The 12,759-nt window shown below is 38.5% G+C and overlaps 1 protein-coding gene across 1 annotated transcript in view; it reads right to left on the minus strand.

Moving 5' to 3' along the window:
* GANC (glucosidase alpha, neutral C) overlaps positions 1–12,759 on the minus strand; it is a 74,091-nt gene that overhangs the window by 50,834 nt on the left and 10,498 nt on the right. The window contains exons 5-7 of the mRNA XM_037834218.1: positions 9,654–9,781; positions 7,082–7,264; positions 1,369–1,414 (exon numbers count right to left, since the gene is read on the minus strand). Of these exons, the coding sequence (XP_037690146.1) occupies positions 1,369–1,414; positions 7,082–7,264; positions 9,654–9,781 (357 nt within the window). The remainder of the gene's footprint in view (positions 1–1,368; positions 1,415–7,081; positions 7,265–9,653; positions 9,782–12,759) is intronic.

Raw genomic sequence — 12,759 nt, forward strand, 5'->3', positions numbered from 1 at the left:
CAGGAATCCCACCCTGGAGTGCGTCTCCTCCTTTGGGATGCCTCCGCTTACCCTCTACAAGTGTGTACTTTTGTTAAGCATTAAACTTTTCTTGGCTGTAAAAAGATCACTACACTCATGGCTCTCAATAGGTTGGCTCCCAAAAGCTGATTTGACTATGGTCACAAACTTTGTAAGGCAATGTCTTAGTTGCCCTTATGTGCTTTATTTGGAAATGGAAAAACTGTTCTCTCTCTCATGCTCATCAGTATGGGTCCATGTCAACAAGAGGAAGAAGCATTTGTCCTTACTGCACTGAGAAAAAAAAAAAAAAAAAAAAAAAATATATATATATTATATATATATATATATACACAACACACCACACACAAACACATATATATATAACAATTTCTGGTGCTCATAGCTACAATCAGAGCTCCTATAAAGATACATATGGAGCTGGATGAAGGAGAAAACTTCTGGAGTGTCCATTCTCTATGGTGCAGCTAAAATCATCTTTAAAAAACAGAAATTTGACCAAGTCTGTCTGCGGCTTAAAAACCTTCCACAGTTTTCCTTGTTCTTAGAATTTAAAGTCCAAAAAAGCCTAACATGGCTTAAAAGAATGTAAGCTCCATGATAAAAGAGGCTTTGATTTGTTCAATGATGTATCAACAATTCCTTGAACAGTGCATGGCATATAGGAGGTGGCTCAACAATACCTGTTTAAAAGAATACCAGACCTTCCACACAATTGCCCTGCCTCTCTGTCTAGCCTCAATACACACCACCCTTCTCATTCTTCCCCTTTTTCTCAGCTAAAAGAATTTATTTTTTCACTTCTTCAAATGTGCTTTTTCCTATCTTGGGTTCTTTGATTACACAGTTCCTCTACCTGGAATATTCTTTTCCCCACCTTTTTGACTAGCCAATCTCAAAACCTCAAGCTTCAGGTTTCAGCTTTAACATTATTTCCTTTGGGAGGTCTTTCTTGACCCTTATCTTGGTCAGGTTTGGCAACATTCTTCACACTTGTAATTACTTAGTTAATGTTTGTTTTTCTGAAAAGATTCTAAATTCCATCAGGACAGGTTTGGGATTTGTTTTATTCACTACTGATTCTCTTTTGCTTAGCACAATGCCTGGCACAAAGCTGGCACTCAGAAAGTATGGGATTTATAAATGAATGAATACATGAATGAACACATAAATGAAAGAATCAATAAGATAAGGAGAACAAAAGAAATAAGTGTTCTCATTTATACATGCTAGACGTTTGACAGGTACATGCTTGTAGAGGAAGGAAGGAAGAGAACTCACTATATGCCACATAATGATATGATGGTGAAGAAGATAAAAAAAGATAAATTTCTTAAACTGGATTACCTGAGAGGTGTCAACTGGTACATCATTCTCATTTTTCCTTTGGTAGCTCTGTTTTAAAAATAAAGTAGTTTCATTCATGGTGAGTGATAGAATTTTGTATAATGATGATGAATTTCATTTCAATTTTTGAGAATGCATAAACATATTATGTTCTTCTCTTTGCAAGAAGAAAATAAGACACTTTTAATTAAAATTTAAAAACTGAATAAGCTGAAACCCAGAAAAATATCACTATGTGGGGAAAATGAATGTTGAACGCTTTCTCCAGATATATGATATGTCCATTAATTTTGATAAAAAACAGATCACAATCACAGACTGGAATATTTAAAAGCAACATTATAAAAAATGGAAGAACTGCCCCCTTCATCACCACCTCCCAATTCATGTGTCCCTCTCCCCACTCCCAAACAGCTTTGATCAAGTGGTTGGTCTCCGAAAATTTCCCAGAGAACTATTCAAGTCTAAGGTAACTCATGTTATTATAAGGAATGAGGTGAAACTCTGAAGATATTTTAGTTCACCTGAACATTTATTAAGTCAATACAGTACTTTTTGGAGGGATGTGGAGGATAGAGGATGGCACCAGGCAAACACATAACACATGTTAAGAGTGTCACATTCACAGAAGCTCAGGAATCCTTCTTGTCATCAAGCCTGAATTCATCTGCACAGGCTAAATAAAAGGTGAAATTTTTCAGAACAATACTCCAGCAAATCAGGCAAACCAATTTTTATAAAATAACTTTTTTATTAAAGAAGTTGTAGGTTTACTGAAAAATCATACAGTAAATACAGAGTTCCCATATATCTCCCATTATTAACATTTTGCATTACTGTGGCACTTTTGTTACAATTGATTAAAGAATATTATAATAGTTGTACTATTAACTACAGTTCATAATTTACATTAGAGTTCACTGTGTGGCACAGTTCTAAGATTTAAAAAAATTTTTATTCTAAGAACAAATATACAACCTAAAATTTCTCCTTTTTTTAACCAAACACACACATATAATTGAGTGGTGTTTATTACATTCACAATGTTGTGCTATCATTACCACCATCCATTACTGTTTTGGTTTGCTAAAGCTGCCAGAATGCAAAATACCAAAAATAGATTGGCTTTTACAATGGGGTTATTAGTTCACAAATTTATAATTCTAAGGCCATGACAATGTCCCAATTAAGGCATCAATAGGACAATACCTTCTCTGAAGAAAGGTCGATGGCACCTGGGGATCCTCTGTTACACAGGAAGGCACATAGCTGGAGTCTGCTGGTCCTCTCCCAGGGTTAGGTTCTGGTTTCCGTAGCTTTCTCCAAAAGTCTCAGGGCTTCTGTCTCTCTTAACTTCTCCCAGGGGCAAACTCTGGATTACATATCCTAGCTTCTCTGCTTGTTTCTCCCAGAGCGTTTCTGTCTAAGCAAACTGGCAACTCCAATGAAGGTGTTCAATGAACTCCTCAGGAAATGCTTCTCTGGCTACCCGAAGAAGTGGTGAAGGTCCTACCTGTCTTGCTTGAAAGTCTTCAACTGATTGAATTAAATCCACCTGATTGAATTCTCTCATTCCCTTCATAGATGCAATCAATCACAACTGCAGCCAACTGACTGATGATTTAATAAACCAGCCATCTGGTTTACTAACCAGCCACAAATGTCCTTGCAGTAATGGTTAGGCCAGTGCTTGCTGGACCAGACATCTGGACACCATCACGTGGCCAAGTTGACACATGAACCTAACCATCACACCTGATATCCTTTTGTTCTTTCCCTGTGTTTTCCTTTATCTTCTTGAGCATACTGAGAATCATTAAAAAAAAAAAAAGTCTTTGTCCAATACATCAAAGTCTAGTCTTCTTTAATGATGATTTCAGGATTTTTATCTTTTTCTTTTGGATAGGCATCATTTCCTGTTTCTTTGTCTTGTAATCTTTTCTTTCACAGGGTACATTTGGTATTTCAAAGTATTAACTCTAGGATTTAGTCCCTGGGCTGTTTGTTCCCTACATTTCTATCTACCTAGTGACACAACAGAGATTTCCTGGAGTGCCAGGAGCTAACAAAACCAAACCAATACATAAAACCCCCTTGTAAGTTGGTTCTTTATGGACTGATGCTCTCCCTCAGAGTTTAGTCCTTCTATAGAGAAAATCAGCCCAAGACATATGTAAAGTGCAGGGTTCTCTGTCTTTCTGAGCCTGGGTCTTGTCCTGGGCTTGTGCTTGGTTTGTGGCCTTAGGAATTGCTCCATTTACAGGAATTTGAATGTTTCCCATACCCCCCATGGAATACTCCCTCCCCCTCCTGGGTTCTGTAGTGTATGACTTAGAATAAATAATCCTTTGCCCCAGGCCACTTAGGTCTTAATTGTTTCCTACATTGCTTTAGCTGTCCAAAAGCTGCTTCTTCCTGGAAGGTAAGTTCTGGGAGAGTGAGCCTGAGATAAGTTTCCCGGTTCAGTCTTTCAGGTAATGACTTGACAGATTGACACTGATATGCACAAGGGTTACTCTGCTCTGACTGGATCAAGACCAGGAACCCAAAATGGGAGTGCAGGCCAAGTCCACACAGTGCTGGAGAGAGGTTGGGGAAAAAACCCACAAAGGTGCTTTGAGGTTCTCCTACTGTTTTTATAATTGGGCTATCTGTACTATTGTCGTTGAGTTGTAGGGTTTCTTTATATATGCAAGATATAGTCTCTTATCAGATACATGGTTTCCAAATATTTTCTCCTATTGAGTTGACTGCCTCTTTACCTTTTTGACAAATTCCTTTTAGGTACAGAAGCTTTTGATTTTGAGGAGTTCCCATGTATCTAATTTTTGTTCATTGCTCGTGCTATGGGTGTAAGGTCTAAGAAGCAACCTCCCAATACTAGGTCTTGAAGATGTTTCCCTACATTGTCTTCTAGGAGTTTTATGGTACTGTCTCTTATATCGAGGTCTTTAATCCACTGTGAGTTAATTCTTGTATAAGGTGTGAGGTAGGGGTCCTCTTTCATTCTTTTTGTTATGGCTATCTAGTTCTTCCAGCCCCATCTGTTGAAGAGACTGTTCTGTCCCAGTTTGGTGGATTTGGGGACCTTATAAAAAATCAGTTGACCGTGTATCTGGGGATCTATTTCTGAACTCTCAATAAGTCTCTTTGGTCAATATGTCTCTTTATGTCAATACTATGCTGTTCTGACCACTGTAGCTTTATAGTAGGCTTCAAAGTCTGGAAGTGTAAGTCCTCCCACTTTGTTCTTTTTTAGGATGTTTTTGGCAATTCGAGGATCCTTTCCCTTCCAAATAATTTGATAACTAGCTTTTCCAAGTCTGCAAAGTAGGTTGCTGGAATTTTGATTAGAGTTGAGTTGAATCCATAGATCAGTTTGGGTAGAACTGACATCTTAACAATATTTAGTCTTCCTATCTATGAGCATGGAATATTTTTCCACCTATTTAGGCCCTTCTTTAATTTCTTTTAGTAAAATTTTGTATTCTATGTAGAGGTCTTTCATGTTCTTGGTTAAGTTTATTCCTAGGTACTTGATTTTTTTAGTTGCTATTATGAATGGAATTTTTTTTTTTTTATTGCCTCTTCAGTTAGGTCATTACTAGTGTATAGGAACATTACTGACTTATGTGCATTAATCTTATACCCCACGACTCTGCTGAATTTGTTTATTTGCTCAAGTAGCTGTGTGATTGAACTCTTCAAATCTGGTGTTAGGTGTCTGAAGAGTATTTTCAATTTGGTCAGCAGTATCTTTTATTTCCATAAGATCCACTGTTTTTTTATTTTCTCTTGCAAATTATTCTTTACGCTCTGTGCCAGTTTGAATGTATTATGTCCATCAAAATGCCATAATCTTTGATGCAATCTTGTGTGGACAGAGTATTAGTGTTGATTAGATTGTAATTCTTTGACTGAAGTGTTTCCATGGAGATGCGACCCACCCAACTGTAGGTGATAACTCTGATTAGATAATTCCCATGGAGTTGTGGTCCTGCCCATTCAGTGTGGGCCTTGATTAGTTTATTAGAGCACTATATAAGCTCAGACAGAAGGAACGAGCTTGCTACAGCCAAGGGGGACACTTTGAAGAATGCACAGGAGCTGAGAGAGGAGCTGCAGATGAGAGACAGTTTGAAGATGGCCGTTGAAAGCAGACTTTTGCTCTGGAGAAGTTAAGAGAGGACAAACACCCCAAGAGCAACTAAGAGTGACATTTTTGAGGAGCTGCAGCCTAGAGAGGAATGTCCTGGGAGAAGGCCATTTTGAAACCAGAACTTTGAAGCAGACCCAGCCACGTGCCTTCCCAGCTAACAGAGGTTTTCCGGACACCATTGGCCATCCTTCAGGGAAGGTATCCAATTGGTGATGCGTTATCTTGGACACTTTATGGACTTAAGACTGTAACCTTATAACCAAATAAACCCCCTTTATAAAAGCCAATCCATTTCTGGTGTTTTGTGAAAAGGCAGCATTAGCAAAATTTGTTTGTTTGGCTTGTCCATATCTTCTGTATCCTTCAAGTGCTTCAGGGCATTTGCTTGTCTTGATAGGGTTATTCAGGAAAGTGCAGAATCAATTGAGTATATATAATTTGGTTTGGTGGAGTGCAGTTTCCCAATCCTACCAGCAGGTGGCACTCTTGAGATACAGCTTGCTGGACTGCAGTTTCCCTAACCCACCACAGGTGGCACTCTTGAGATACAGCTTGCTAGAGTGCAGTTTCCCTAACCAACCAGCTGATGGCATTCTCAAGCAGGTCTTCCCTGAACTTCTGTGTGGGGAGGCAGAGTCCAAACTGGATGGAGAACCAATCAGTGTACTGGATCACTGTGTGTGCTGGGGAATCCGGGTCCTGGGGCTGCAAAGTGGGACCCAAGCAGGTAGGCAGGGAGCCTGATCAAGGGTGCCCCGCAGGTGAGATGTGGGCCCTGCCTGCCGGTTCTCTGCCTGGGATGTGCAGTATGTGCCTGGGATGATAGCCAGTATGGTGCCTCTCCCTTCCCCACTTCTCGCTGTTGCACTCCCCCCCCTCACCACCCGACTTACATGGGGGAAGACAATCACTGCCCACCAGGTTCCCTCACAGAAGCTCCCCAATGTCTGGCTGTGGAGGATCACGCCCCAGGAAATTGTCAAGGTAGGTGAATGGGAGTAGAGAGACACTGCTAATTCCCTTGCCTGGTGGTGTTTTGCTGCTGCTGGCCTGGGGTGGGAGGGGGTGGTCCGGATGGGGAACACACTCACTGTGTCCTTCCAGCCACCATTTCTCCTCTGTTTTTGTCAGGTGTCCCATCCACATACTGTGGGGGACACTCCATGGCCGGTCACACCCTGAAACTGCGGTCCCTGGTGTCCTCTGGCCCTTTCTAGTTACTCTGACGGAGGAGAAGCCTGTTCCACCTCACCTACTCTGCCATCTTCCCCTCTCCTACTGTTTTTCAAGCTGTTTTCTTGATTCAGTGCTTGCCCAGCTATTGCGACCCTGTAACTGTTTTCAGGAGTTTTGAGAAGGATGACTCTGCCAGTTTTTGTTAGTTGTTCAAATATTTTGTGGGGGAAGAGAACCCTCGAGCCTCTTATGCTGCCATCACGGTTGACTGCACTCTCTAGACAAACCAATTTTTTATGGTGATGTTATCTATTCACGCAACTGGTATTCATAAACAGGTTTTAAGTTCTTTAAGCATCAAGTAATGTAAATAAATACCTTTGTTTTGGAGGAATCTGTAGGTGCTCAAAGTATAATTGGCCTAAGGAGTTTATGCTCATCACAACCTCTTCTGCAGATACCAAGTCTATCTTGAATGGGTTTGCTGTGACATGAAACTTCAGATCTCCTTTTCCATATGCCAATACCAGACTGTCTGCATCCCCTGAGCATGAAATTAGTCTAAAATATGAAACAGGAAGAGAAAATAAATTTTATAGATTTACTTGGCTCTATGTGATTCTCAATTTAAAGTAATTAATTAGTAAATCAATAATCAAGTAACATAGCATAAATAAGACAGTACAGAGCTGACAACAAGAGCATGGGCTTTGGAGTAAGAGAGCCTGGGAGTGAACATTGCTCTACCAAGCACCAGGGTGTAACTATGGACAAGTTAATTAGCCTTTCTAGGTCTCAGTTTCCCCAACTGTAAAGTAGAAATAATTAAGAAAAAAACAAATAGAGTTTTTTGAGAGAATTAAATGACATCATGCATGTAAAACACTTGGCACACTGTTTGACATATAATAAACTGTCAATAAATGTTAACTATTATTATTAAAGTTATTACTACCTTGGTTTATACAGCTTAGAAACAGCTGCATAGAATCTAAGCATTTTGTTTTACTTTCTCATTCCAATTGTATTCTCAGAAACTGAGGAATACCATGGATTTGATTACTGACCCATTAAGTATACAGTGAGATGGAACCAGGTCATACTTTTATTTATCCATTTATTGCCTGACTTCCATTAACCCCCACTTTGACAGATGGGCTGTTGTGTTTTGGATGCCCAGGGATTATGTTGGCTCAGAGCCAGTACCTAAAATCTGTGAAAGGTCTAGATATTTCCTTTTCTCCAGTGCATAGTCACTTTGGTAAATGGTCAAAGAACCCTTTGGGGAAGGTTAGGAGGATGAGTATATATTCCTGTTAGTCCTTGAAGAGTTCTTCTCCATGGATTCCTGGCTTCCCCTTCAAGCAAAGGCTCAGAATCTGGAAACTAACACTGTCTGGGGTTGGTTGAGAGGCTCTGTCTCATGTATTCACCAAATACAGCCTGAGTGCTTTTGGTCATTCCTTCAAGTAGGATCTTAGTCATTCATTTCAGACCAGTGGACCTATGATGAATTCACTGCCCTTAGGGTTAAACCATTTTGATTATCATATGGGTCCTGCTGCATATTATGGAACCATGTCTACCCTGCCTCTGGCAATTAAATGCTGCTGCCTGTCCTCTGCCACCTGAAGTCTCATCTTCTCCACTGAAATCAGGGAGCTCACTTCAATAGCATCATTTCCCACCATTCTCCCCAGCCTTAAGAAGACATCCACAATGCTTTTTAAGTGTTCCCTTCATCAATGCATTTTTCCATGAAGGCAGCATCTTTGGGGTCCTCTTGGGGGATTTAATGAGCTGGCTGCATATCATAAATTCACTTCAACTATCTACCTAAGTGTATGGATTCCTCCTACATTGTGCCAAAGAATTGCTGGTGTGTCTGCTTCATTCAGTAAATTCCATAACTGAGTCCAAATAACAAATTGTGGCCCAACTTTATGAGATTGGGCCTTATCCTATTACTGAGGGCTTTATGAAAAAGAAGCCACATGGAGGAATAAGAAGCTGGAAGTCAATGGAAAGGAGAGGATGTGGCCGTGTGCATTGCTATGTGTCAGAAAAACCAAGGACCCAAGGATTTCTAGCAGGACACCTCAGAACATGACAGTCTTTGGAGAGAAAGCATTGCCTTGCTAACATCTCTATTTTGGACTTCTCCTAGGCTCAAAATGGTGAGCCAATAAATTTCTGTTGTTAAGTCAACTGTAGCATGGTATTTGTCTTAGCAGCCTTGTTATTAGATTTTCATGGAAAAACAATCTATATAAAACCATGGTAATGATGTAGTGAAAATCAAAGCATCTGGCATAATTTTATATTTCCTTAGAGAAATTATATGGAACAAAATAACATAAATCCAACAGGCAAAACCGAGTTGAAATATCACTGGAATGTGTGGGTGAGAACTGATGAAGATTTTACAAGTATTTGAAAAATGCTTTAGTCCCCAAAGATTTTTTTTTTCACCTAGACACTGATTACTAATTTACCTCTGACACTAAGTAAAACTGTATCTAATGTACTTCTGAGACTACCCTTAATTAAAAGTGAGTCAATCCAACTGTATAAATTACTGTAAGCATGGGAGTTTGGCTAATGCATTAGATCTCTGGAGCCCTGCTGCTAATTTGAGTGAGCAAATTAAATAGCTCTCCTTATACTTGCTTCCACAGTCTGGATGACAAACAGCTTCTTTCTAAGAAGTAGGACAGAGATCAATAGTTCTGCCTCTCCCCATTAAAAAGGACTGACGAGTCACATGTGGATGAAAAGAAAACAGAATGGAAAATATACAAAATGAATTAACTGATCCCCAAATAACTGAAAACTGAAAATGATGGTAGCTTTGAACAGACAAAATAGGAAGCACATAATACTACTCAAGGTATTAAAAAAAAAAAATCACATTGAGGATTTATCTAAGATATCTTATTGCTTGGCTTACCTGACAGTGCTTGGCTTGCTTGTCAGGACATCAGGAACTTCATATCTGGGCTTCAGAGGAGCTTCTTCATTGATTTTAAGCCTGAAAATGTCTCCCTCTATACCATAAACTTCAGCCGAGAGAGGAATCTAGGTATAAACACATGAGATTAGCTATAATAGGTTACCCCAATAATGGTCAGTTCTACACAAATTACAATCTTTAGAAAAATAATTGTTTAAATTATTACAGGCTAAGAAAACTGGAGAACAATGGCAATAATAAAGGAAAAAGCTTCTTAATCTATAAACGGACTTGCTTGGCTATACCTGTGGTAGGGACAAGAAACACCTTCCATATGGCTAGGGTAAATATAAAATCTATTGTCCAAAACCAGGATATTTAGAGAATAAAAAGGGTCTCTATTAATAATTTCACTGTATTAATAAACTGTAACTGCCCTTGGAAAATTGGGACATGTAGCCACTAAATATATGACAAACTACAGATATCTTAAGAACAAGAGTTTAGCTACAAATATTAGCTATCCAAAAATTTCACTGAAACTTGAAATTTCACTTTTAATATGATGTTTATCTTGAAATACAAACACCCCCAGAAGGTACTAAATTGATTCCTCATTTTGACTGGGGCAGCAGAAAGATGACTGGTATAGAAGAAGGATCCAAATCAAGAATTGTTAAAGACAAATTTTCTGCACTTTGATTTTGCTTGGAGTTAGTCCTCAATGAGTGGCAGAGAGTTGTCTGCTGAGAAAGGAGAGAGGGAAGGCAGCTTCTGAAAAGATAAACATTTTCCAAAGCCATCATTTGGAGACCAGGTAAAACACCCTATGGGAAACTCACTGTATTTGGAACTAGGTAGGTTCCCTTCTACTTATTTGAGAACCAACAGTCCCAGAACAATGAGTTTTGTTTCCACTGCACTGGGATATTTCTCTGCAAGGTTTCAAACTGAGATCATACAATGTTACCTCCCCCAATGGGGTCTTAAAAGAGAAACATCAGTAAAACACATACACACACATACCTATACACACACACATACTTATATTTTTGAAATAAAGAATATGTTAGTTCTCCATTTTAAAATTGCTTCATATTTTGTAATTCCTCTCTTTGTCAAGTTATGAGTTAGATGTATTGAGAAATTACATCTATATCTATATATATAAAATTAAGATTTCTAGAACAAATCCAATTCCACTTTGGGGATTCAAGTGTGGCTTTTTGTTGTTGGTGTTACAAACATTGTCTATAAATAATTAGAGAAAGCTGTGAATAAGATACAAATTTCTGGAAGAAATAACTAGCTTTAGATTTCTAAATTACAGAGCACAGTCCTTTTTCTCTATCAAGCCCTTTCAAACATGTCATACTCTTCAAATTAATCAGTGCAGTCATCTTAATACTATATTCAAAAACAACAACAAGAGTTTAGGTGTTAAAACCAGAATAAATGGATTCCAAATGAGTGAAAGATGAAGGGTAACAGGCCACAGAATGAATAGAGTAATATGGTGATCACTGGGGTCTAGTGGTAGATGAAATAAGGCTTGCTGCCCTAAAATCAAGGAATTCCTCTTTGGAGGGTATAAGTCTTAGGGAAACAGTCAAGAACTGCTTTCTGAAGAGCCTGGGCAGTTTAGGTAAAATTCCACCTGCAATGGGATAGGGAGGCAACATAGAACTATGAAGAGAATACAGAATTTGAAAAATAAATCAGCAGCACAAAAAAACCAAAGGAGAGTAGAAATGGCTGGATTCAAGTTACAAAACAAGGCATCTAGAGGGAAGAATATTTTAAGATAGTGGTTTTCAACTAGTGTGCCATGCCATACTGGTCTATTGCAAACCCTTCATAAATGTGCTGCCTAATTTTGGTTGCAACAAGATTAGGTACATGTTACTGTAATGTTTGTTAAATGAAAGGCTAAGCTGGGCAGGCTGTGTTAAACAGTCTAGAATAGGTATAATGTGGTTTAAGAGGTAGGAAGCATGGCTAATACCAAGCTAGCACCAAAAGAAGTTACTGACACTTTATCTTTTGGGAATACAGGAGTGCAGTCAGGACACTTAATTAGCGACATGATACTAAAGCATGGCCAAGGAACTAGCGCTGTGGCTAAAGATCCTTTTACTCTAAGACAGGGTTATGATAAAGTAGTGATCACATTGTAATTACTGCTTACATTTAATGTTCTTTTGCATATTTGTTACTTCAAGCATACCATCACAATTCTAGTATTTTAAAATGTGTCAAATGAAAATAAAGCTGAAATCCTATTAGATTATATTTCTCTCTCAAGTTAGACATATACTTCTAATACCCTTTCAAAGTCAATTCAACTAGCATTTCTTTGGCATCTAATACTGTGATGTACTGTGAAAAGATGACTAAACCCTGAGAGAGAGACTGCAATTTAGAGGTGAAAAAACAGGTACACAGGAAGCAGTTTATGATAAATGCCGAGAAGACAAGAACAGTTCTGTGGGAAAACAAGGAATGGGAATATTAATGATGAATGTAAACTGAAGGGTACTGGGATGATTCTCTGGAGGAGGGACAGGGACTTCAGCAGGGCCTTCAGGGATTAGTAGGACTTTGGGTAGGCAAAAATGGGCAAGAGCATTCTAAGCTGTGGGCACAAACTTTGCCTGCCTATATACGATTAACAAATTGCATTTAGTTTGTGCCCTCTGAGATCATTCCACTTTTAGTAAAAGAGCTTTCTTTTTAATAATATCTTTTGTTTTTTTTTTTGTCTGTTTATCCTGGTCTTGAAGTTGCAGCCCAAGAAAAAAATCCTAATTATATAAGAGGAGGTAGCAATAATCCTGCTTTCACCATAATGAACTAATGTAACCAAATGTACAAAGTTAAAGTTCCATTTTGTTTTAACTTTTCAATTTCACAAAAAAATTTTTTTCCAATAGGTGACCTTTTCCAAAGCCTATATCTAAATTTATTTCTATCTCTTATTATCACCAACGTAACTTTCATATTCCAAGCACATAATTTCCTTAGTCCTTAGTATGCATTTGCTCCCATGATCTGTTTTTTCTATCAGCTTAAAAAAATTTTTAAAGTGGCAACACCTCTTTCT

The sequence above is a fragment of the Choloepus didactylus genome, chromosome 4 (assembly GCF_015220235.1).
Source record: "Choloepus didactylus isolate mChoDid1 chromosome 4, mChoDid1.pri, whole genome shotgun sequence".
NCBI lineage: Eukaryota > Metazoa > Chordata > Mammalia > Pilosa > Megalonychidae > Choloepus > Choloepus didactylus.